The sequence below is a fragment of the Emys orbicularis genome, chromosome 1 (genome assembly GCF_028017835.1).
Source record: "Emys orbicularis isolate rEmyOrb1 chromosome 1, rEmyOrb1.hap1, whole genome shotgun sequence".
NCBI lineage: Eukaryota > Metazoa > Chordata > Testudines > Emydidae > Emys > Emys orbicularis.
The window spans coordinates 100,248,185-100,274,251 of record NC_088683.1 but is presented as its reverse complement, the minus strand read 5'-3'; the positions used below and the strand labels follow the sequence as shown (position 1 = coordinate 100,274,251).

General features: G+C 44.0%; 1 protein-coding gene across 6 annotated transcripts in view; it reads right to left on the bottom strand.

Moving 5' to 3' along the window:
- Positions 1 to 501: 501 nt before the first annotated feature.
- The window catches only part of RBFOX2 (RNA binding fox-1 homolog 2), a 243,114-nt gene continuing 217,548 nt past the window's right edge, over positions 502 to 26,067 (bottom strand). For 4 of the 6 annotated variants that reach the window (XM_065397511.1, XM_065397513.1, XM_065397512.1 and 1 more), the window contains exons 6-14: positions 25,547 to 25,639; positions 22,784 to 22,844; positions 20,368 to 20,421; positions 20,153 to 20,245; positions 18,887 to 19,019; positions 12,401 to 12,440; positions 4,598 to 4,686; positions 3,214 to 3,286; positions 502 to 546 (exon numbers count right to left, since the gene is read on the bottom strand). In XM_065397511.1, the coding sequence (XP_065253583.1) occupies positions 502 to 546; positions 3,214 to 3,286; positions 4,598 to 4,686; positions 12,401 to 12,440; positions 18,887 to 19,019; positions 20,153 to 20,245; positions 20,368 to 20,421; positions 22,784 to 22,844; positions 25,547 to 25,639 (681 nt within the window). The remainder of the gene's footprint in view (positions 547 to 3,213; positions 3,287 to 4,597; positions 4,687 to 12,400; positions 12,441 to 18,886; positions 19,020 to 20,152; positions 20,246 to 20,367; positions 20,422 to 22,783; positions 22,845 to 25,546; positions 25,640 to 26,067) is intronic. The other 2 variants (XM_065397516.1, XM_065397515.1) reach the window with 1 other exon arrangement.

Genomic DNA, 26,067 nt, shown 5'->3' with positions numbered 1-26,067 from the left:
AAACAACTACTTCTCTCCAGCCACAGCCAATCAACGCGTCCATCCAAAGAGCAGAAACACGGCAGGAAGAGGCTCTCCCTCACATCCTCCTGTCTCACAGGTGCCAAGCACCAGACCCAGGTAAGTAACTTTGTCCACAATTAATTGCATGATATTGGTTCCTAACATCTTTCCTTATCATTAATTGCCTCTTCCGTGATTGGTAGGATAAGCTATGCACCAACATACAGACACGGAAATGCATTATTTTTTACCACAGTTAAAAAAACAAAAAACAAACAAAAAAAAAGCACAATCTTTGGAACAAAAGAATTAAAGGCAGAAATTTAAAGGAAAAATACATATTCAAAGAACATAGTGAGGTATAAAAAAGTATTTTCTCTTTTGTTTTTTTTGTTTTTCCTCCTCATCTTGCTATAGAGTTCCTCTACTAGTAAATATTGCAATAGCCAGGCCTCATGAACTGGGGGGGCTGTTCCACTTGCAGGGGCTCATGTCACTTCAGTAGGGGGCGAATCGGCTGTAGCCACCTCGGTATAAACTCGCCTGCAGAAGTTAAAGGAGAAAAGAAAAGGTGATTAGGAGCTAGGGGAGAGAAACATTCAAAGCAATGACAAAAGCTCCATGAAAGGGATTGGAGAGAGTGCGTCCGGGTGTGGATCTACCACCTTTGGAGCCTCCAACTGGCAGATGAGATGGGAAAGTCAGAAAAAACAGACACCAGGCGCAGGTGGGACAGCCTCACAGACAACCAGTTAGTTGAAAGTAGAGTTGAGCAAATCACCCAATCGAAACAGCTCCAAGGATCTCCGAGTACAATTCTATGTTTCCTTTTTGGATGAATCCGCTGGCATTTCAATGTTCATAACAGCAGAGATACAGTATTGACTGGAAGCAGACATGGCGAGGATGAGTTCTGTGCAAGCTGCTCCACTCACCTCAGATGCCCACACACCTCATTCCTGACCTGGTCTAACCTGTGTCTTTCCAGTCATGTCCCCCACCACAGCTCTTCCCCAGCATCTCACTCCTAGAGTGACAGATGTCTCGATTTTATAGGGACAGTCCCGATATTCAGGGCTTTTTCTTATATAGGCGCCTATTACCTCATCTCCCTACCCCGTCCTGATTTTTCACACTTTCTATGTGGTCACCTTACTCACTCCTGACCTGGAACACCCCTTGCTTTTCCAATCCCAGGAATTCCACAGCCCCATGCACCTCAGTGTTGGTCTGCAATGCTTCCAATGCTCGAAGGCCCTCATGTTCCTTTCTATAGGGGGTTTCTTCCCATTCAGAGCCCTTAAATATATAGAACTTGGGATTTAGGAATGCAAGAAGCACTAAAGATAATGGAGAGCCAAGCAAGCCATCTAGGTCTGTTCCCTGCAAAGAGTCCTTGATCCATTCACCTGCCATCTTTCCTATATAGTTCTGCTTTGCTTTACAGAGCAATGCAGGGGCAGAAAAATGGCTCCTTCTACCTCAGCTAACCTGCTCGGTGTATGTATCAGAGTCAGATCTGACTTTAGTAACCAGATAAGCTTTTGCTACTTTTTATTCCTCTGAGCCCTGCAGAGCTGAGCGATGGAACTGGAATCTATTCCATCTTGTACAAAACAATGGTATACTAAGTCCCAAGCAGTGACACCTGTGGAAACCCACTGAAGGCAATGGGTGCAAAGGTGGCACTGAGGGCCTAATTTTTTCCTGACTTTCATTCTGCCATAGCTGACAGGTTGCACGCTGCCAATCATTGTGTTGCTCCTCAGCAACCTCATTCTAGTGCCAAGGGGAACCAGGAACAACAGCTCCATTGGCAGCTCTCTGAGGCCCAGGAGAGACAAGACCTTATTCTACCTCCCTCACCAAGAATTAGTATTCTTTGCATGCAACACAGTTTTTAAAGTTAAGGTAAGTGGTGGTGAGAGGATGCCTTGCACTTTCAAGCTTTGCCACAACAGTTTCCAGAGACTCCATCCAGTAGAAGCAGAAGCAGCCAAAGCGAGGGCCAGGGTGTACAATGGGGCCCAGCTGGGGGTACTCCTGCCCTCAGAATTGTGTAGGGGAGACCGCCCACACAGTCTGGGGGCACTAGGACTCAGGTGTGTCTCTCTGCCCTTCCCCTCATGTGGGCTTGGGAGAAAGCTACAGAGCAGGGCAGGTTAAGGGCAGAAACAGCCAAATCAAAGACCTTTGGTCCTTATGGTTACGTCTACACTGCAATAAAAGATCCATGGCTGGCCCAGGTCTGCTGACTCGGGCTCACAGGATTTAGGCTGCAGGGCTATAAAACCGCAGCGTAGAGATTCAGGTTTGGGTTGGAGCCCAGGTTCTGAGACCCTGCAAGGGGGGAGGGTCTCAGAGCCCAGGTTCCAGCCCAAGCCTGAACGTCTACGCTGCAATTTTATAGCCCTGCAGCCCAAGTCAGCTGACCTGGGCTCTGAGACTCAGTGCCGCGGGTTTTTCACTACATGGTAGACGTATCCTTGGAGAACTTTCTGCAGGTTTGAGTGCTCTTTTTCCGCCCTGTGCTGATTGGCTGTTGGCTCCAACCCTCCCCCTTCCCTCACAGTCTCTCTGCCTCAGCATCACCCCTGTTCCCCTCTTCTCCCCTTCCCTATTCCCCTCATCTCCCTTCCTTTCAACGTCCCCCTCGCCCTTCCTTTTAATTATCCCACCCTAACTGTACCCACCAAAATAAGGAAAAGAGTCACAGCACTAACCTGCTGTTTGCCACCAACACATTGTTCACTCTGACTGTGTGTGAGACCCCTTCCCCCACCCTGTTTCTGTGCTGTCTGGTTAGACTGTAAGCTCCTCAGGGCAGGGACCATCTTTTATTGCTCTGTTTGTACAACACCAAGCACAATGGGATCATGGTCCATGACTACGGCTCTTAGGCGCAATGGTCATATAAATAGTAATAATAAAGCCACACTATCAGATATCACCTTTTTGCTCTCCCCATCCCCCTCCTAAGCACCAGAACAATAAGACACTGCTCATCTCCAACTGCAGTAACAGATCTGTCAAGCAATACAGACAAGGGGGCATGGACTAGCTGGAGAGCTTCCTTGCAGTGAGAGGCCTCTTGACTAAAGAGAAAAGATGGTCGATAGAGACTCTCAGCAGCTCCTGTGCCCTGGGCAGCTATTCACCATAGTAGGAATGAGAGAAATGGCAGGAGGATAGAAAGAAAATCATACTTACCACAGCGCCAACTCCGTAGCTAGCGGCAGGGGCAAGGGCGTGATAAGGGTCTGCTGTGTACACCCTGCCATAACTGAGGAAAGGGGGGAAAGAAAAAATGTCACTGCACAGAGGGATGTAGATATTGCTCTTTGACCAGAAGAAGGGGTGGGGGGATGGTGTTGTGCCCCCCCCCCACACCTGCTTGAGACAGCCCCACTCCAGAGAGAATCTATGGATACATTGTATGAGATGGGATGGGAGAAAGGCCTGCAAGGAGGGGACACACAAAAGCCATATTCTCAATTAGCAGGAGCATGGTGAGAGCAGCTGGCATCACATTTAGTGCCCCCGCTACATCTAGTGGTGCGATTTTGGAGGAGGGCAACTACTGGTATTAGGGCAGCTGCCATGATTACAGCAGCTAATTGGAAGGGAGAGAGGACTTGTCCAGCATATGAAGATAGGAGTGCAAGTTTTAGAGATGGATAAATGAGAGATTTTTCAGTTTGCTGGCAATTCCAAAAAAATTGAAAAAATTAGTTTCAGGTCAAACAAAACCTTTTGTTTTGACTTTAAGTGTTTTTCTTTACGTTTTTGCATTTTCAAAACCAAAGGAAATTTCAAAATAAAAAGTGGTTTTGACACCAAAAATGAAACTTTTCAGTTTGAAATGTCAAAACAAAACATTTAGATTTTTTCAGATTTTTGGGAGGGATGGCGGGGGAGGAGAGTTGGCCAAAACAATTTGGTGAAACCAACACAAATTCATGAAATGTTTTGGTGTCACTGAATTTGCCTTTTTGACACCCCCACCCCCCAAAAATTTTGGTTGAAAAATTTCCCCTAGCTCTAGTAAGGCTGAAAAGTCCCATCATGCATTTGAATTAATATGCAATTTTCACTGTACAGGGAGATAAAAGACCTTATGACATTCACTCTGATAATAATCTGAATAATTCCTTGCACATATACAGAAGTTTTCATTAAAGGATCTCAAACTACTTTACATGGTAATTCTTACTATTTTACAGATGGGGAAACTGAGGCACAGAGTGATTCAGTGACTTACCCACAGTCACAGAACAAAGAAATTGGAATATAAACCATGTCTCCTGACTCCCAGTACCTGGCCCTAACCATAAAACCATGTTGTCTCTTTTGACAGAAGACCAAAGGGGTAAGGGAGAAACCAGGCTTAGTGCCCTATCCCATATATCTGACAGCTACAGAGCCCAAGCCTTGAATGGCCAACTGGACATTTTCCTCTCAAGTGTGTGTGTGTGTGTTTGGGGGAGAGGGGGGAGATGAGCGAGAGTAATGAGGTAGAGGAGTATTTAAATGGAGTAGCAGTACTCCATGAACCCCTGAGCACATCAAGCTTGCCCCATTCCTCCTTACATACCCATCGCTGTAAGCTGCTGCAGCGGCGGCAGCGGCCGTGGCTGCTGTTGCAGTAGCAGGCTGTGCATATCTGTAGGCTGCATATCCACCCTGCAGGAGAAAAAGAGAACTGACTTTACAGATACCTGTCCACCAACAGAAAGCAAAACTCACACACACCACAAGGAGAGGAAGTGTTTCAAACTGCATCAGCTCCCATGTTACATCCATCACAACAGAGTCACCCTCTAATCCCTCTATGTTCTACCCCTCAGTAGGCTTGGGGAGAGCCTCAGTAGGCAGTTTAGTGAAAGGCATAGGCTGAAGGAAATCTCATATGGTCATTCGTGTGGGAAGTTACAGTTGGTGTTGAGGAGGGGAAAACCAGGACAGAAAAGAGCTAAATTTGGCTGTTGTACCCCTATATGCCCCTCTGCCAGAGTTGGGGGAAGCTGCCTAAGAAGAGAGGTGTGGGCTGCGGGCAAAGGAACATAACAAGGTGTTCTCTTTTCCAGCAATATGCACTTTAGAAAGAAAATCACCCAGGGAAACTCCTGCTTTTGTTTCTTTGCTGTGAGAGGGACAAGAAGTTTAGATATTACCTGGTTCAGATACACAAAAGAATGATCAGTTAGTGAAACTCCCAGAAACTGAACCAGGTGCAACTAACTGGCATTCTCGGCAGAGGCAGCAAGGATTAAACGTTTAGAGAGACTGAACTAGCCTTTTTCCACTTTGGGTTGGCCCCTCAAAGTAAGGCTGAGGCATGTTGGGGACCTCTGGGCATTACGTCAGGGAAGCTTGTGTTGTTGCTGTTGTCCATGCTATAGTTGCTCTGAGAATAAATAGAAGCCTTTTAAAAGATGCTGGGATGCTACAGATCACAGGAGGTTGTTCAGAAAGTTAGTTACAGCTCCCAGGGAATTGGCAAAATTCATCCTAAATCCTGAGCCAAAGGTAGATTTGTGGGTCTCTGAGTGGAATTCCTGAAAAGCAGAGGGACAGGCAGTTCCTTCCTTTTCCCCCTTCTCTGGGCTGAGAGAGACCTGAGTAGTCAGGCAAGTGGCTTTCTAGATCTTTCATGGGGCAATTAAAGGTAACCTACGGACTGAAGGTATATTCCTGCTCAGAATGGAGACAAAGGCCCATCTGAAGAGGTTTCTACTGTCAGAAACCAGGATAATGAGCTTGATTTACTGTATAACTTTGAACATGGCTTTTGTTAACCATATGGGGACAACATGGCCAGTGACTCCAGTTTGTGCTATGTGATTCTGAATCACAGGGAGCCATTGCTAAAGCCAGAAAACCCCAGAGACAGTTTTCAACATTTACGCAGTTGTGTAGGACCAAAAACTGGCCTTATGTAGGGTTAATGACAACTTTGCCATCATTAGCCGACACATTTTTTGTCCAGAGGAGGGCAAAAGCAAAAACTCAAGCTCATATTCAATCTGAGGGAAAATACACGATCCTTTTCCTTGTGAAGTTTGTCTCAAAGTTTTCTTTTTAAAAAGAGGCAATGGCTTTTATTTTGTTTCCACTGCCTTAGTGGAGCTACTTGGAATGAAGGATGGGGAGCTGAATGGAAGACAAGTTTGCAGATGCTTTCTTACTCTGGAGGAGATGAAGATATAATGTGGATGAGTAAGTTAGGATCTTCCTGTTAATGAGATACAGCATACTGCAAATCTTCACCCATTAAACATTACATCATCTTTTTAAAATGGTGTGATGTCACTGCTTTTACCCTCCCATTCTTAGCTAGCTGTTTTTTAGTCCGGCTGCTTAAATTTGCTGGGTTTTTATACTTTACTGCTGATCCCCAAATATGAAAGAGAGAGGGTGCCCGAGGTACACTCAGTTTATCCATATTAACTTTCCCCAGCAAATGCAAGCAAAACTTCAAATGGACATCACCACTGTACTCTCCTAGTTTATGAGATTCCTGAATTCTTGGTATGTCTAATGTTCAGACAGATGCAAAATGTACCCAGTTCCGCACGTTAGTATCACATGCAGGGCAGCCTGCATCAGAATGTGCCCAGATTCTCACTCTCCCGAACATTTACTAGCCGCATGGGAGATCAGCAGCCATGTTTAGTGTGAGTGGAGGTTATTGTGAACATAACAGCAAGATGCAGTTTGAAACCAAAAAAAGGTTTTCATTTATTCTCTTTTAACTTACATGTCATATAACGGGAAAAGGGACAGAGGGACTGGAATCAGGTGTGGGAAAGGTAATGGCGTAACATCTATTAATCAAATTAAAACTAAGCATGCTGACATCTGGAGCTAAAACAACCAGCAAAATCACCACGTTCAGACTCATATTGGCTAGTTCTATCTATCCCAGCATTCTCTTGGGACAGCGGTTTGTCCTAGGCTCTACCACAAGCTCGGTGAAGTACACAGCCTCAATTACTAGAGCGTGCAGCCACAACGACCTGCTATTACGGAAACAGTCAGTCACCACTGGAGTTAACATTCCAAACCTTAACAATCCCCGCATCCCGCCCCAAAATAAAAACGTCTCCCACCCTAGCCCTAGCCCACACCACAATGTTAATAATTATAACAAGCAATAACCCATCTGTTATATCAGAGAAGGGAACAGAGACTCCACTGAGAGATTTAGAGCGAGATGTTAACATTTCTTCAGCCGACTGCACAACAAACAAAAAACAGGAGAAATATTTCATTGGAGAAATGAAGTTAAGAAACAGCTGACATGTGTACTGGTCTTAACCATGCACTGATGCAAAATGGAAGCTACTGTTAATTAAAAAAAAATTAAAGGATACATGTATATACACACATAATCAGACCTATTTGATCTGGAGCTGTTTACATATTCTATGTGTGTACAATAAATAAAACAAAAAACGGGGACTAACATCACTATGATACGTTCCTGAGCAAGGACCGCTTCTGGGGATTTAGACATCTGGATATATCTAGCTTTACCTAAGCAGGTCCAAATACACCAAAACGGGAAAAATAAAAGGTCCCATTTCTCACTCCTGTTCATTCCTTAATAATTTCTGGTGAGTTTTAGGACTTGTAAAAGGCAAGGGGAAGCTCTGTGGGAGTTTCCTTCCTCAGCAGCAACCCCTGCTTTTCCAAACCCATGACCCACACATAGCTCCGTCAATGCATTTCAGATCCCACACAGCTTGTCCAAAGCACCTCCAATGTCTCCATCCTGCTATTCCTGCCCACGCACAACTTTGCCTGAAGTAAAAAGCTAATCCATTAACCCACTCACAGGGGCGTGCCCCCAATGATTTCTGATGCCACTCTCATCAGGGATTGTAGCGTATTTAAATTGCGTCACTGTAGGATATTTTCACTGAACTTGCATGTTCATGTCATCCAATGAAAAAGACATCTCCTGAATAGCTGCTCCATACTTCTCTAGTGCTGCAGAGGGACCCTAATGGAGCCTACCCTTCAATGGCATAGTCCCTAAATACCCAAGGCAGCTGTGCAATCTCCCTCAACCTAGTTAGCCTTTTTTAAAACCTCCAAACTGTGTGTCAAAACAAATGAATGGGTCTGGACTTCTTGTGAGAATGTGATGTCAGACACCTCCCTACCAGCAAGGCAGTAACAAAGCTCTGCCACAAGAAGGGAGGAGGGGCAAGGAGAAGGGCTGTATGTATTTAGTGCGCAATCAATTGCAAAGAGAAGGTCCTTCTACAGCAGATATGGGTCTTTAGAGCACACACTATTTTGGCTGGGTTGAGGGAGATGTGTGAAGACAGATGAGGACAGTCTAAGCACTGCTTTGGCAAAGTGCAGATTAGCTTCATTTGAGTTCTTTTACTCTCAGTATGTCTCAAGTGCTGAGAGAAGTTGTCTTTAATGAACCTCTCCTCTTTTGTGGCTATATAGAGGGCCCTACAGGCTGATTCCATTGTCCTCATTTGTCAATCTGATTGGATTTTCCTAGGTGTGTGGCAGAAGTCCCCTGACCTCAAACTACTTTTCTGAGGGCCAGAGGACCAAGATAAGCAGATACCAGCCATGACCCAGCAACAGAAGGATAAGTCAAAACATCCCCAAAATTTGCCAAAATGAAAATGTGGATTTTTTCAGTATTAGTTTGTTGCTGCAAGTACCTGAAAATTATTTGACAACTGATGTAAGTATGAAGCTGGTGTCTGACTGAAGCAACATTTCAACTGTCCACTGAAGATTCTAAAGGCAGATAGCAAGTGTTTTCAAGTTGCCTACACTGCGCTCTTCAGCACAAAAAAACACTCACTCTCTTCCACACATAAGAGTCAAATGGGGTAATCATAAACTAAACAGACCATAAGGAAATCCAATTACATCTTGCAACAAGCTTCCCCTCTCCTCTTTCAGTGCCTTATTATTCAGGCATATTAGCAAGTGCCCTTTCTCTGGAGTGGCAGAGGACAGAGCGAGCGAGCAGAGAAGCGTGTTGCTCAGGTTCAGTACTATGGAGCACCTGCATACCTCTTGGTGTTAGAGGTATTTCCAGAAACATGAAGAAAAGGACAGTCCATGCAGATGAGTGTGTCTATATACTCACTACCCTATCCATTTTGGGGTTGCAAGTCCAATTTTAGGAACCCTTTGTTTTCTAGGCCTAGCGTGTCTTTTCTCCATTCCCCAATGCCCCTATAACTGAAGGTTAAAAAGCAGAAGGGGCTGGAATTGATTTCTAGGATGTCTGGAAAGCTGGCAGGTAAGCACTCTGGATCGGCAGGGGTGACCTGAAAGAGGTGACAGAACAACAGCATTCACTGCACCAGGTGAACCTACATAGTAATGGGACAAGCATGACCTTTGTTAACCCTTCCACTTAATTTTTGGAATGAAAAGCCACTTGGTGTAAAACCTGAACATGTGCAGCCCAGAGGTAGCAGGAGCTTTGATCACACGCTCACAAGTCTGCACTGTCCTAAAAAAAGCCTCTGTTCCCATCTCTAACGTGGCGCTGGAATGGTTAGTATAATTCATTTTTTTTCCACTGCAATCCACAATCTGATTGGTTGGCAGGTCACACTGGCACTCCTACCTGAGGTATTTTAGCGCTAATGATTGGTTCCTGTAAGACTATTCTATAACAGAACACAGGAAGAGCAGTTCAAAAAACACAGCTGTGGAAAGAAACAATCATACAAACACAGCCCACAGAGGGGCTCACCAGCCTTTTCTTTCCAGTGGATGCAAGCACGCTTTTCATAGATGGGAGTGGTCTTTATGGGTGGTTTGTTGTCCCAGACTGACCCCATTGTAGGAGAAGCATCGTCTTTCCTCATGGCCAAAATGGAGCCCCCAACACCGACCCTGGGGAAGGTTACTTTATAAATTCAGTTATTTTGCCAGACAGGAATGAGTCCAACAAGAGATGGAACAACCCTTTTAATAGAAGAAAGTGGCTAGCAGGATGGTTGCCCCAGAAAAGAAGAGGAGGGAGGAGGAAGAGGAAGACCAAATCAAAGCGTATGATGCCTGTGTGGGAAGGAAGAGCAGCCAAAGCCTGGAACAACCCTCTTCTCCCCCTACTCACCCCATCCTGCCAGCTGGAGGTCCTTCTCCCCCCTGCTTTTCCTCAGCCACCCCTACCAGTTCAGCAGATGTGAGGGCTCTTCACCTTAACTTCCATCACCCCAACAGCGAGGGAATCCTCTTCTCAAAATCAGCAATCAGTGGCTGAAGAACCCTGTTCCTTCATCCTATAACTTAGGACAGCCCTCATATAGCAACTAAACGAATACAATCCAGTGGGATATGAGGCATCAGCACCCATTCAATTTGTGCCAATCCACAGGGGAAAGTGGGGTAACTTAGAAGTTCGGGCTGAGATGCATCTCTCTTGAGAACTCTAGCAATAAAAAGTAAAGGGATGAACCTGGCCAACCTATTTTCAGAGATGCCCTATATTGCATTCCTGTTTTCCCCATTAGTGGGACCTGAACTGTTATAGCAAGATGTCAAATAAATGGTTTTATCTGAGGGTTCTAGTCCCTTTTTAGAGCTTAGACACATTAAATGCTGAAACTGGAGTGCAACATGAGGTGGGTGTGGGGATTCTCTGTACTATTAAAGTCACTGTCAAGGTATTAAGATGTTAGATGAGCCCCTTTTATGCATCAAAGGTGCAAGTTAAAGATCTGAACAAACTTTCTGAAAAGAATCAGGGGATAACCCCAGTCAACATTTCCCTCTCAACAAGGCTTTAATGTGCCAGACTGTGCAAGAGAAGCCACCAAGCACAGAATAGCTGCCCATTTACCTGCTTAGTCACTGCATGGTCAGCCCCAAACTCACTGATCTATATAGACTAGAGTAAGGCTTTAGGAGTGACAGAGAAAAAACAGAACTCTTTCCTACATCCTGAAGAAGTATTATCATGGAACACTTGACCAGGCAGGTCAATTTCTAGGTGAGCATATGTGCAAGAGCACGTGTGTGAATCAGGAAATTCATGTGCATGGGTGTGTGCAGGCATGTACATGTGAGAGCATGTGTGCGAGAGTTTACTTGCAAGCAGGCAAAGTATATACATAACACTAAGTTCCTCTGTGTTTAGATAGAATGTTTTCTAACTGTTGGGTTGGGAAAAGTGTCTTTATAAGGTCTGAAGCTCCATATAGACCAGAGAAGCCCAAAGGCAACCCTATCCATTACCCAGGAACCAACCTCTAGATGTATATCTTTGGATGTTAGGGGCACCATCTCCTAAGCAGTATGGAAACCAAGTTCAGCTATTCTGGCCACTATACCCACAAACAAGACAAAATTCTTGAAACTCCAAAGATACATCTCCACCTATTTAAGGGACAGCTTTGCTGGAGCCTGATAGTCTGAGCAGGATGAGGGTGGGGACAGTGAATTTAAAGTTCTTTGGTCTGGAGAGCACATTCCTATAGTATGATTGTTATAATGAAACTTTCCATCCAAAGGAAAACTGCTCTCCTCACCTACCAATCAGAACCCCCCGCCCAACGCTATGTTCTAGGAACACCACCCTCAATCAGTTCAAACATCAGTGCACTAGGAATTCTGGATACAGATATGCTGGTGAAGTCACATGATTGGGCAAAGCCTTTTTCGGTGCTTGAGAAATTTACCAGGATGCAGGAGGCTGCTGACTCTTCCATCTAAACATCCTCACATATACGTGCTCTACAACTCCCCTAGGGAGAAGAAAGAGAACCCTTATTCTAGTTAGGTACCATTTCAACTAGCAAAATGAGATGCCAACCTTCACTCCAGTATCTCAGACTCCATTTTTAATCAGACCCATGTCTTCTCCAGAGGACTGACATCCACATCCCAATGGTACACGAGCTTTTGTAAACACAGAGCTCACTTAGCTTAGTGCATGGTGCACAAATCAAGCCTGAAAGGGCCCCAAGAGGGGAGAAGAAGGGGGAGGGGAGAGGGAAAGGGAACGTCTGAGGCTAAACCAGTCCTGTTATTTTTATATCCAAATTATGCAAAGGAGAGAAGTATTGAGAGAAATTTTAATTTGCTAATCATCTCTCAGGTTGATTAGTAGCAGTGTGCATGTGGGGAGAGGACACCCAGTAAACTGACCCTGGCAATGATCAGGAAACCCATAGGCTTAGGTCTTGCACCCAGGGGCAAGCGCAGTGACAGAGAAGCATGCTTGCATTCTTAAATATATAATATATATATCCACAAGGAAGAAGAAAATTAAAGAAAATGATATTTAAAAAAACAAAAACAAATCAAACCAACCAAATAAACAAACAACAACAACAACAACAAAGGCTGGCTTGTCGAAGGTTGGGGATGAGAAGGCTCCGGTGTGTGTACTTACATAGAGGTCAGCACCGTAAAATCCGTCCTGGTAAACCACACTGCAGAAAATCCACACAAAAACAAAAAACAAAAACAAAACAAAAACAAAAAGAACAGAAAACACATTCCGGTTATTGAGGACGGCAGCATGCACATGCGTTTTACACAGGCAGGTGATGTATGAATCCACAACCTGGGCTTTCTGGCAGGAGCGAATCAGCAAGAGAATGTGTGTGCGCACGTACCCATGCGGCCCCATGTCATCCTCCATGGCATGCAGGGGGGGGGAGGGGGAGAGGGACGGGACAGTATGCATAGGGTGAGGGGGAAACAGCCTTCATATTGTATAATAAAAATAGACTCAGAAAGACCTGATGCCCTGAAGGGGAGAGAAACATGGATTTAGGAGCCTCCACTCTGGTTATGATCCTGGAATTACTTTAGTTACTCCCTAAACACATGGAAAAACTGGCTTCATGGAGTGGGTTTCACATGGACTAAAGAAGCCCTTTAGAAGCAGTCCCACAAGGGCTAGAATCCACCTAAGTCAGAAGCACATTGGAGAAAGCTATGTATAATTCTGTATGTTGAGTTTTACAGGGCTGCATGACTGTTTCTGATATCCATACATCACCTGTTTTTACCCTGCACATTAGACATGCGATAAGATTTGGCTGATCACACAAGCATGCAAAGTATTATTATTCAGCATCTTAAAGAACCGATGCAACACCTCAGGAAAACAAGTCAATCAATTCTGATCAAAGTAAACACGGAGAAATATAATTAAAAAGAAAAAAACAAAAATACCCACAATGCATTGCTTTCACAAGCAGAGATAATGAGCTAAAAAGGTTAAATGATTGGTCCAAGGTTCAAGAATTGAAAGGTGCAGTGGGATCATCCCTGATAGTAACGACACATTCCACAGCAGAGAGGAGCAACTGGAAGGGCTTGGATGGGATGGTGCTCTCTTTGGCTTTATTGATCACTATTAGTTTCTCTCAGAACTTCAAGCTGCAAAAATGTCAAATCAGGGTCTGGGGTTCCCAAAGAGCCACTCTTACCAGAATATTTGGCAGTGTAAGGCTGTAATGTAGCTTGCTTTGGGGATGGAAATTGGGGAAGGACAAGGAAGGACAAAAGGGTATACTCCAGGCCGCCGCCGCCCCCCCCTCCCCCGTTATAAACACATGCTTTCATATTACACAACTTTCTCCTGTTTTGTCCTCTGGACAGCTCAGTGCTAAGCCACCAACACTTTAAAAAGCATTATCTCCACCATCTTTGAGACCCATGGGGGCATGTGTATAACTTACCAATAGCATTACCACAAGCTAGAAAGAGGTAGGGAACATTAGCTGTAATTTTTTGTGTGGCATCAGCTGGAGTGTAAAATGCTGCCAAGATCCTGACACCCTGATTAAAACACCCGTCTATTGTAAAGTACACAGAGAGAGGCCAGGATATCTTGCAAGCAGACTGTAAGCTATTATTAAAAATAATGGAGCAGCGTTAGCTACAAGTAAAGTAAAGTCTTTTGGTAAAATATTGTCTACTCCAAGATAGGTGCAATCCATTCCCCATGGACAGAGTTGCATTGGTCTCTAAGTGCACTAGATGTGGAGATGAAGAGAAAAGATGATATACCTCAGCAGGGAGAAGTGGGCCATATGGTGTTTGTAGGAACCAAACTCTAAAACCACAAAAGTTTGGCTTCTGGGGCCGTGACTTAAATTGTTAGATTTTCTGTCGTCAAGTGTGTTTTATTATTACTCCTGCATGAAGGGTAAACACTTGACAGAGAACGTGATTGTTTTATGAATAGGTTACCATTTTGGTAAAAATATTTTGGAGTTCATAGGAATTGTCATACTGGATTATACCAATGGTCCATCTAGTCTAGGATCTTGTCATTGACAGTTGCCAGCACTGGCTGCTTCAGAAAAAGGTACAAGAATCCATGTTGTGGGATAACTTGTCACTAGAGAAAGTTCTCCTCCGTAACCCCTAATAAATTGAGATTGGCTTACACCCTGAAATTTGAGGGTTTAAATCCCTTCCAAAACTCTTGGTATTTTTTCCTCCCCTCTTGGCATTTACTAGAACAACTCTGGTTACTGAGGCTAAAAACTTAGCAAGATTCGAAAAGGGACTGGACATTTATATGGATAGCAAGAATATCCAGATTTATTCATTCATTATTGCAAACAAATTTTTGAAGGGATATTCATATATTATTTTAAGGCCAGATGGACCACAATGTTTATCTACTCTGACCTCCTGCATTACGCAGACCTTAGAATTTCACCAAGTGGTTTCTGCTTCAAGCCTATAACTTTTAGAAAGACTTCCACTTTGACCTGCACCACCCCTTATATCCTCAGTCGGCCGCACAAGGGAAGATACTACGCATGTGCAGGTCAACGGACACTGCTTGGAAAAACTTCCCGATTCAGCTGCATGGTGCGCATGTGTACCCACGTGTGGAATACACATGGGGCCCAGCACAGAAGAAGATGAAGACTCCATCACATCCCGAGGTAAATTATTCCAGTGGTTAATTACCTGCACTGCCAAAAAAAAAAGTAGTAATACCAAAAAAAAAAAAAAAAATTAAAAAAGTGCCTTATTTCTAGTTTAGATTTGTCTAGTTTCAGCTTCCAAATACTGGATCTTGTTATGCCTTTGTCTGCTGTATTAAAGAGCCCTGTACTATCATAAATTCTTTCTCCACATAGGTACTTTCTCTAATAGGCTGTGATCAAATCACTTCTTAACCTTCTTTCTGTTAACCTAAACAGATTGAGCTTTTTTAGTTTTGAGTTTTTTTAGTAAGACATGTTTTTCAGACCTTGAATCAATTCTTGTAGAAGCTCTTTTCTGGGCCTTCTCTAATTTCCCAACATTCTTTTAAAAGCATGGCCACTAGACAGGGACACGGTATACCAATAATGGTCTTACTACCATTTTATACAAAGGTAATATCACCTCCCTACTACTACTCAATATTCTCCTGCTTGTACACTCAAGGATTCCATTTGCTCTCTTAGTCCCCACATTATACAGTGAGTTCATGTTCAGCTGGTTATCCACCATGACCAGGGATGAAAGTAACTTAAAGGACTTACCGGTACTCTGGAGTCCTGAGCAGGGGGCGGGGCCTCAACAGGAAGAGGTATGGCCTTTAAATCCCAGGCAGCTGGGAGCCCTGGGGCTAGAGGGTGATTTAAAGGGCCCGGGGCTGCCGCTGCTACCCCAGGGCTCCGCTGCGGTAGCGGCGGCTGGGAGCCCTGGCGATGATTTCAAGGGCCCGGGGCTCCCCGCAGTAGCTGGAGCCCCAGGCCCTTTAAATCGCTGCCCGAGCCCCCGGAGTAACGGCAGCAGCCCAGGGCTCCGGTGGTGATTTAAAGGGCCCGGGGCTCCTGGCCGCAGCGGAGCCCCGGGCCCTTTAAATCGCCGACGGAGCCCCGGGGGCTCCCGGCTGCCACCGCTACCCCGGGGCTCTGCTGCGGTAGCGGCAGCTGGGAGCCCCTGGCCCTTTAAATCACCACCGGAGCCCTGGTCCACCGCCACTACCCTGGGGATCTGGCAACGGGGCTCCATTGGCGATTTAAAGGGCCCGGGGCTCCCCGCAGCAGCTGGAGGCCCACGCCCTTTAAATCTCCGCCTGAGCCCCACTGCCGGAGCCCCCGGGGTAGCAGCGGCATCCGGGGGCTCCAGCGGTGATTTAAAGGGCCCTTTAACTCGCTGCCTGAGCCGCCTCCGCCACCCAGGGGCTCTGGTGGCAATTTAAAGGGCCTGGGGCTCCAGCCGCTGCCGGGAGCCCCAGGCCCTTTAAATCGCCGGCCTGGGGAAGCCGGTCCAGTCCGGCATGGCGTACCGACTCTTGACAGTACGCCGGACCGGCTTACTTTCACCTCTGACCATGACCCCTAAAGGTTTTTCTGGTTCACAGCCTTCCAAGATATAGGATGGGGGGCTGTATGTGTAACCTATGTTTTTAGTCCCTACATATATGATCTTGCAATTAGCAGTATTAAAATGCACATTCATGCATATTTTATTAAACCTTATGCTTCAGGTCTTAAACCAAATCTGTAATTACTAGGGATTAGGAAGTTTCCTGCCCCTTCCTCTGAAGCATCTGGATCTGACTACTATCAGAGACGGGATACTGGGCTAAATGGACCTTGAGCGTGATCCAGTCTGGCAATCCCGATTCTTGTTATCCGTATAAATGTCTTACCTTTTTGAATCCTGCTAAACTCTAAGCCTCAATGATTATCTTGTGGCAATTATTTCCACAAAATAATTGTGTTTTTTTAAAAAGTATTTTCTACTATCAGTTTTGAATTTTCCACCTTTCAGTTTTATTGAATGCCTTCTTCCTAAGCATCCACTTTATTTTAGTCACTCAAGGCTTGGTTCTTGATTTCATGGTCTCATCTTTCCATTAAAAGGGTAGGGGGAAGTAACTGATGCATGATTTGGTGCCAGGAATGTATGCATGACACTAAGCATTCAAGGTCAAAAGTGGCCTGATGTAACTTCAGTTGTAATACTGTTTCTCTTCTACTGTTTTTTTATAACTAAAATGTGTGGAGCAGTTTATAACTCTACAATGAGGAACCACCTTCCTCTGTAAGACATGCAATGTTGGAGACCCAGTCTATGACAACAACAAATGTATTAATTAAAAGCTCATGTTTGTATCTAGCAGAATTCAGGATCATTTGTGAGCGCAGCTTGTTTACTGCTGTCTTCCAATTGTTTGCTGGACAGTTCACTGAACATGAAGACATATGAGATCAATCTGAGGCGTCAGACATACTGAATGAATTGCAAGTAAATACAGTCATGAGACATTATTTAGAAGGGATGGTCACTGGTGCATGACCTGTATTCCAAATGTAAATAACTCCTTTATACAAAGATGGGGTTGGATTTAACCAATCAATCATAAGTGCAGAAAGGCTATAAGGAGTGTTCTCCCAGTGTACCACTGATGACAGCCTCTTGCTAGGAATGCTCTAGCCGTTACTATCAGGGATAAAGAATAAAAGTCCTTCCTACAACAGGATAAAAGTCCTTCTAGATGGTAGCACTTAGCTCAGTTTTGCTTGTGTGCTTCACTCTGGAGCATTTCCTGATAAAACAGGACTGGGTCATTATTACAGTAACAAAGATGGACAGAGGTTGTAGGTCACAGCAGTGGAAAGAGATGGATCTGTGTAAGAGGGATCATCTGAAAACTCAGCAAAAAGAACACCTTGTGAACCCCCATGTGTTCAGGCAACAGTTTCCCCACCCCGGGTCACTGGATGTACTAAGTCCAAAATATTTATTTGCCTAATGTAAGATGCAAAGCAGTTCAAATTATTGCTACAAGTTCTTGCTGTAGGTTAGATGGATGTCTGGCTACTCCAACTTGCTTCATTGAGCTCTATTTTAAATGCCAGACTGGACTCTACAAAGAAAGGGCACAGTAACCCTCATCTTAATCTATTACACAAGGTCTCCCAAGCTGATCAGTACATCCGAGGGCAAGGTCCAAATGTACTGTGGTATTAGGAGACTTATAGTCTATGCTCTCCCTCTCCATAGCTGGCTTAATGAGGAGAAATGGGAGTTAGTGTCCAAATTTCTTGCTCTCTGGGAGGATTCTCTCTCACTCAGATTCCCTCTGTGAAAATGTGAGGATGTTGCCTTGAAAACCGGGCAAACAGGCTACCGGGGTAAGCAATGTGAATGAAGCATCCTCACAGATCCAAAGAACCCAAATAAATCCAGCAATTTACACCTTTCAAATAACAGAATAGTTTGTTGCTACGGAATTCATTCCACTGCATGACTAATGAAAATCAGATGGTGAAGGATGCTAGATCACACGTCCATCAGTACTTTATACCATTCTTATTATTCGAAGTATGTTGCCGTTTCATTTTCCCTATACTCCCTCTTCTCCCCTACCTTAATTTAAATGGACTTGATTGATCTTTGTTTTAAACCTTTTTAAACTGTCTCCAACAAAGAAAGCAAATCCATTGTGGGTAACTAGCTCTCCTGTACCCTACTCCCAGATGGTGAGGCATGAAGGTAACTGATAATACTCCCCACTCCTGGATAACAAAATACAAAGGAGTGAAGAGAACAGAACCTGCCTCACTCCACAGACTTGAGACCCTTCCTTTGTCCTTTTTCATAGCGTCAATGCTAGATGAATTCCACATGGACATACTACTAATGCATATGAGAAGGAACCTGCTGGTACCTTAGGCAGTTGCCTTTAGTTACTAGAGTGTCAGGATACTGAAATGAAGTGTAAAGTATCTAACCCAAAAGATTTTAGATCTGTCTTTTTTCGGTGTCATTGGGTGCAGAGTACTCTGAAGTTGGTGCATCCTGACTCTCACCATCCAACAGAGCTCTGATTTTTATCCTTGGCCAATCAGCTACCTCTCAACATGGCGTAGAACACACTGTTTTGGTGTCCAGTGCTTACCCTGGGTAGGCAGGGATGGCCGTGGGGGGTACTGCCCGGACTGCACCGTATACTGTTCGTCCTCGACCCCTCAGGTGTGCTCCACGGAACGCAGCTGCTGTGGTGGCTGCAGTTGGGTAGGGGAAGCCTGGAACTGTAAAGACAGATAAGGAGAAAGATGAGAGAGATCAGAACTCCTGCCCAATTCAAAACTATCTGTTTTGAACAAAATAATACAATAGGCTCCAGAGCTATGGGATGTTCCGCGTCTGTCCGGCAAAGGGGCATGCTTACAGCCCCATAGAAAGAGTGTACCTCCTGCTACATCACTAGAGGGAGAGAGGGGCTGCAGAGAGGCCTGCCATGCAAGGGGTTAATGCTGTGTCATTCCTTGTTCATTGCAAACGTGGTACAATTTCCCTCCGCCCCCATTTTGACACTGCCATGCAGTCTGGTTAGAAAGAGTCCGAGAAGCACAAAGAGTTGCTACCAATATAGCAGGCGACTCTTCCAAATTGTATAATATGTACTTTGGGGATTTGTCTGTTTGGTTTCTTTGAAACAATTCAGCATGAGCCCCTTAAATCAGTCAATTGTCCTCTTCCCTTCCCCTTTGCCATCCCCTCCCTCCCCATGTTCAATTTAAAGCCAGAAAGACAGGATAACCCCCATGTAAGGCAGCAGAAATTCCCCATTAAGTGCCAGTTTACCAAGAGCCCATCGTCTTCTGGCAAATGTGACCAGTAACCGGTTCCATGTGTATTGGGCCCTGTTTTATTACACTTCATGCTGGAGTAAACTGGCTCAGGGCAAATTAGGTCAAAACCTCAGAGGCAGCTGCAAACACAATGCAATAACAGATACCCAGAAGGAGCCAGTCGCAAGGCACAAATTCAACCCAAGGTGCTTCCAGGCACATGCCACTAGGGGGCTTGCAGTGGACTCGCAGTTTAGCAGCTTGTATAATATGTACTTTGGGGATTTGTCTGTTTGGTTTCTTTGGTTTTGAAGTACAAGCAGTGGCACTCTCTTCACACTCCCCTCCCTCCTGCTCTGCACCTTCCTTATCATTTCAGAAGCCCCAGTCAAAAGCAAGCATGGACACACACTGCAAGATGGAAAGGTCATGGCCGGTACCATGCCTGGGGGCTCTGGTTGGTGGCAAATCTGTCCCCAACAAGACCCATCCTTTCAAGTATATATCATACAGGCTGGAGAGAAGAGGGCTAACAGATCATTGTTTACTCAAGCACAGTAACAATACAGGGGCCAATTGGGGCTACTTACTGATTAAAGGAATGTAAGTGTTAATACCCCCCCTTCCTGACAGGGGCACTGCGGCGTCATTGCCCAGCGAGACATCTGCTTGAAAGCTGGACGCTAATTTAGTTTTAAAAAGAATAAAAAACGTCAAAAGGTTATAAAGAAACAGCAGACTGTGAACACAAACAAACACCACTGCAGTTAAATGGCAGAAATGGAAGTGTCTACTTAAGTTCTACCTGCGTATAACTCAGGGCCGTACACTGCTCCAACCACAGGGCTCAATTTCCAACCTGAAATAGCAAAGATGGCAATGAGTGCTGAAGTCCATACCAGGAAAAACAGTGGAAAGGGTGGGGGAGGAAAATGAGCTTTGCATGTGAAACTCAGCTTTAGGCACTTCTCCCACTATGGCTTCCACCGAGGTCCCTGTGCTTTTGAATAGAGGCAGACTATCTTTCCTAATGCCAGGGTCCAGATATAGACTATGATCCACTGCATAGTAACCTCTGGTGTAAGCTATAAGAAACAAAACTGGGCAGAATGCCAACTGCCTTATACATATGTTCACTACAATCCCCATAGTTAGCCCACAAGATTCATTCTCTCTGTGAATCTTCCCGTCAGTTCTTACTATTCTATATGTTCACTGGGAATCTTGTAGATTCTAACTATGTCTAAACCCTGGCTCAATCTGTGATCTCAGGCAAGTCATGTTACACCCCTATGTCTCAAATACACTGGCTATGATATTTACTGGAGTGTCACTAAAGACCGCATGGCAATTGAGTTGAGATTTCCCAGGTAATTGAATCACACACAATATGTTGCACAAAAGTATTTCAAACAAACAAGTTTGTTCATTCCACATTTTCTCTTCTCCATTTTATTTATATTTTGCTGCTTTCTCCACGTTGCATCCCCCAGATGCAATCTTTCCCAGAGAATCATTTAATATAATCTTTACAATGGGCAAGAATTGAAAATCATCAGCACAAATACACAAGAGAGCAACAGTTAAATTAGCAAATAATGAACCTGGTGAAAAACCTGCCATTGTAGAATGGATATGAACTGAGGCACTTTTCCCAAGTGAGCAGAGCTGGAAAACCTGTTTGTCTCCACCCATTCTAACCAAAAAGGGAAGAGAACTGGTATTAGGGTGGACTCGGGTCTGATTTCTACAAAAAAGTCTTTACTTTTCAGGGCAGGCCTCATCTGTTTACTTGGTAACCATGCAGGTTTTACTAATAAATATCACATACCTTTCCTCCACAGGAGTCCTATGAAACTTACTACACTTTAACTACTCAGCCTCACCTTTGAGGTCTTATAAATCATCTTTCTGGTATGATTTGATCACAGCGCAACAATGTCACTACTTAATATGCTGGGGGGTAATGCTGAATGATGTAATGCACACCCTCTTTGCCGCACTGGGCGTATTGCCTGTGCACTGCCAACTTTGTGAGCAAGAGACTAAGATGATGGGTGCTAAGATAAGAACGTGGACAGACAGACATGGATTTTAATTCCTAAACCTAGTCTCTCTCACATGGCAGTGAAAAGCACTAACTAGTACACTCAAACTTCCCAAATACCATACACCTTTACATTATTTTAATGTAGACTTTATGGGTTGACAAACCAAAAGGATGTTCCTGCCAGTCACCCTGGTCTACAAGTCATTACAATGTAACCCTATACATTCTCTGTCCCTATTCACTGGGTAATACAACACGACCACTTTGCACTTCCATAGTGACTTCCCACCACAGGATTTCAAAGCTCTTTACAAACATTCATTAAGCCTCACCACACTTGGGAAACTGGCACACGCAAATTAAGTGACTTGCCCAAGGGTACATAGTAAATCTGTAGATGAGGCAAGAATAGGAGCCAGATCTTCTGATTTCCAATCTTCTGTTTTAACCACCAACCCATGCTCTCTCACGATCTACTGTATGCTTAACTTGCTACTGCACAGAAGCTGTTTGGGAACCTTTTCAATGCAACTGGGGACCACTGACTATGTCTCAGGACAACTTTGTGTACCTCAGTCTGTCCCAGGACAACTTCGTAAACTCCACGTTTCATTTCACTGGGGGGTGAGATTTAAAATATACAGCATCCTGTATAATGGTGCTCAGTTCTCATAAGGGAAAGCCTCTTCACGTAACGTGCACTGTTTAATAAGTGTATTGCTGTTTCTATACTATGCTACATAGAGTTGCTGCAGAGAGATTGGTAGACAACAGACCCAAGACTTCGAATCAAGACAGAGTTCTTCACTGCACAAAACAACTGAGTCATTCCTTATTCATGTTCCTTGGAAAACTGTTGACAATAGGCAAGTTCTGTGAGAGACAAACTGTTTGGTGCCCCAGCTTTCCTGGCTCCAAGGAGAGAGTTATAGTTACAGCTAAAAGTAAGGCCAAGATTTTTTTAAAATGAGTTCCTAAAGTTGGGCTCCTAAATCCACAATTAAGCACCTAAATAAGTGGCCTGAGCTTCAAAGGCGCTGAGCAGCCCGAGATCCCACTGTAGTCAAGGAACAACGAGACCTTGTACTAAGGTCTTCAATTTGAGGCTGTAGAGTTTGTCACCACCCCTGAAAACTTTCCGTTTAGGATTAGCGCAAACATTCTCTCTTACCATTTGCATATGGCGTGACCATCTTCTTATTGGTCATCACTCGCGCTGTGGCATTATTCACCTAAAAGTAAGAAAGGGGCGGGGGAGGAGAGGGAAGGAAGCACAAGACGTTAGGGAAAATTATAACAACCTCTCCAATATCACATACCCTATACATCTTAGAGCAAAGAAATCAAACAGCTACTTTTATACAAATGCAAGATATTTAAATTACTATTAAAAGTTGCCATTTAATTGTAAACATTACAGCTAATTGTGGCACTTTATGCATTTAAACAAAAGGCCAACGAGAGTAAAGTTGGGATTCTCAGACATCCTGCCACCATTAGACCACACTGGATATCTGCAGCTCACCAATTGGATGGGCAAAAAGCTTGTCCGAGGCCCACTGGAGTGGTAGGGATGGTGATCTCTGCAGCTGAGGCAGAGGACAAACAAAGCAGGTGGTGAATAAACTAGCTCCTTTTAGAAGCCCACCATTAAAATGTCGTAGACCACAAATGTCACAGACAAACAGGTCTTCAAGAAGAAAAGTAATCTGGTTTCCAGTTGTCTTGGATTTAATCTCGCTAGGCCAAGAGAGACTTTTGGAATCCTATGACACAGTGGCCTTCAACCCAGTTTCAAGATGCCCTTGGGTTACTGATTTGTTTATCTCTGATTTTAAAATTCTCACAAAAATCTCTTAAAATAAAATGCAGAGGTGTAGATGGGTCTCCTGGTTTCATTGTACCCTCCACCCTCATTACAGAGCTCCGTATAGTTCCAAGCATTCTGAGTGCTACTGCAAGTGGGTGTTACAGCAGAGGTGGTGCTGATAAAGGAAGGATGGATGGGGTTTGAAAGCCAAGTTACTGCAGCCCTGTGTCAGACACAGCCTCGGAGTTCTTGCAAGGAGGGTGAAGCTTCTTAGCAGGAATCAATGATCTGTCAAAATCTCAGGCCAGAATGGAACTGAGAGGCCAGAGGAATGAAAGAAGCCAGTCTTAAGGAGAAGTAAACCAAAAAAGAGTCTCGTCATATCCTTTGGGATTTATGGAGTGGTGAGCCTGTGCAGGCGAGGGGAGCCTGGAACCACATTTACTCTAGTTTTGGCCCCAAAACAATATAAACATTACACATTTAAAAAAGAAAGAATGGGAAACAACAATGATGAGACTGAGAGCATGCAGTTAAACACACACTGATAAAAGAAAGGGAAAAAAAACAACAATTGATTGGGGGGGAGGGGAGGAGAAGAGGGAGAAGAGAGGGTGTCACAGACAATCATTAAGATGGAGCGAGTGCCTGAAATCAGCTGCTACAGCAAAGTGCAACACAAGCACTTAAAGGAAAAATTGCCAGAACCAATCAGAAACCACCAGTCAGCAAAGAGAGACCAACAGCTGCATTTAACTGAGTAAAGAAATAAACTGGGGAAGGGGGGGGCATAGAGAGAGAAAGAGAGAACAAACAATCACAGCTACAAACAGGTCTGGGAAAGACAGAGCAAGAGAAAGAAGGGGCAGGGGAGAAAGAGGAGGGGATGGGTGCATTAATAAAAACCAGCCAAACTGGAGTTCAGTAACTCTGAGTAAGATGTGCAAGGGGAAATCACCATGAAGTCAGTAATCAAACAGCTCAGACTGCTACAAAACGATACGTACATCCAAAGTCCAGGCGGCATTACTCAACAGCATTGAAAATAAAAGAGGGGAAAAGGGAAAGGAGGTGGGTGGGGACAACAAGTCAAATCACATTTTGTAGTGTTAATGTGAGATGGCAGATGGATTTTTTTTCTTTCTTATTTAATTTTGTTTTTGTAACTTTAAGAAAAAATTTAAAAATACAAGCTTCTTCTCCAGCGCTTTTGTTTCACTTACCGCCAACTCGTACCATCGCCAGCATTGTGTATAGTTACCATGGAAAGAGTGAGTCAAGTGAAGGGCCCTAAACGCTAAACCATCGAAAAAGGAAATAAAAAAAACAAAAACAAAAAAAAAAGCAAAATATGCAGACATCTTACTCAAAACGGCGGCTTTTTTGTTTACTATTTTTTTAATATTTAGTACTTTTTTTTTTTTTTTTTGTAAAGAAAGAGGGAGAAGGGGAAGGGGCCAGTTAGCCTTCAACAAGGTGGAACAGAAAATTGGTGAGCACCATGCAACGGCCTCATATGTAGCTACTTTGGCCAGCCACTTAACCCTTCTACTGAGAGCTCTCCTTACAGGAAGTTTTAAGAGTTAACTTTAATTGACTGCAGACAGATCAAGAAGGCAGCTATAGCAGCCCAATCAGTGCCTTTTCCCCTCTACCCTGCCCTCAACATCAGCTCACACTCATATGAAGGAGAACTGGCCTCTGAGGAAAGAGAGGATACTGGCTGGCCCCCTGCTTTATTGTCAGACACAGAGTTAGAAATCAGACAGTACTTTTTGAGTTACTTTTGTTCAGGCCTGATAACAAACAGGAAATCGGAGCCTCACAAACTGAAGCAAAGGAAAATCAAGACAGCAGAAGGGCAAAATTTTGGAGTGGGTGGGAAACAAACTTAAAAAAAAAAAAGAAAGAAAGAAAAAGAAAAATACTCAAATCAACCAAAGATATTTTTTGGGAGGGGTTGTCACTTTTGTACACTTCAGTGCAGTGGGGTGAAGGACACAGAGACACAAACACACGCACACACAAGACGGGGATCCAAATGTGAAATAAGTGAGGCAAGACACAAAAAAGAAATAAAAAGAATAAATATAAAGAAGAAATTGAATTACTGAAGACATGCACCTCGATTTTACGGCCCTCTACCACGGTGCCGTGTAATTTCTCCCTGGCCCTGTCTGCATCAGCACTATTCTCGAAAGTTACGAACCCGAATCCCTGCATGCAGCGGGAGAAGGGGGGAAAACATGCACATCGTTATATATTGAAATACTGATCTCTAGATAAATAGAGAAAAAATATCACAGTATGAAATTGACATCAGCACAACTCAGCAATACTCTCCTAGAGTCACATAGTTGGTTCATGCATGTTTCATAAATAAAAGAAATTCAATTCAATAAAATAAAATAAAGGAATTTTAATCAGAATATTAAATAATAAATAATAATAAATAATAATAATGAAAAGAAAATGTAAAAGCAATTGAGGCCAGACCAAAAAAGAAGTACAAAGTTACTCGAGACAAATTTTCTTAAAGGTAAATCCTAGGCCCTATTCTATTCTGATGTAGAGAAGCTGGTGAAGCCCAAGCTGGACATTTCACGCCATTGCCAATTAATGCCTGTGCTACTTTGTGGACCTTT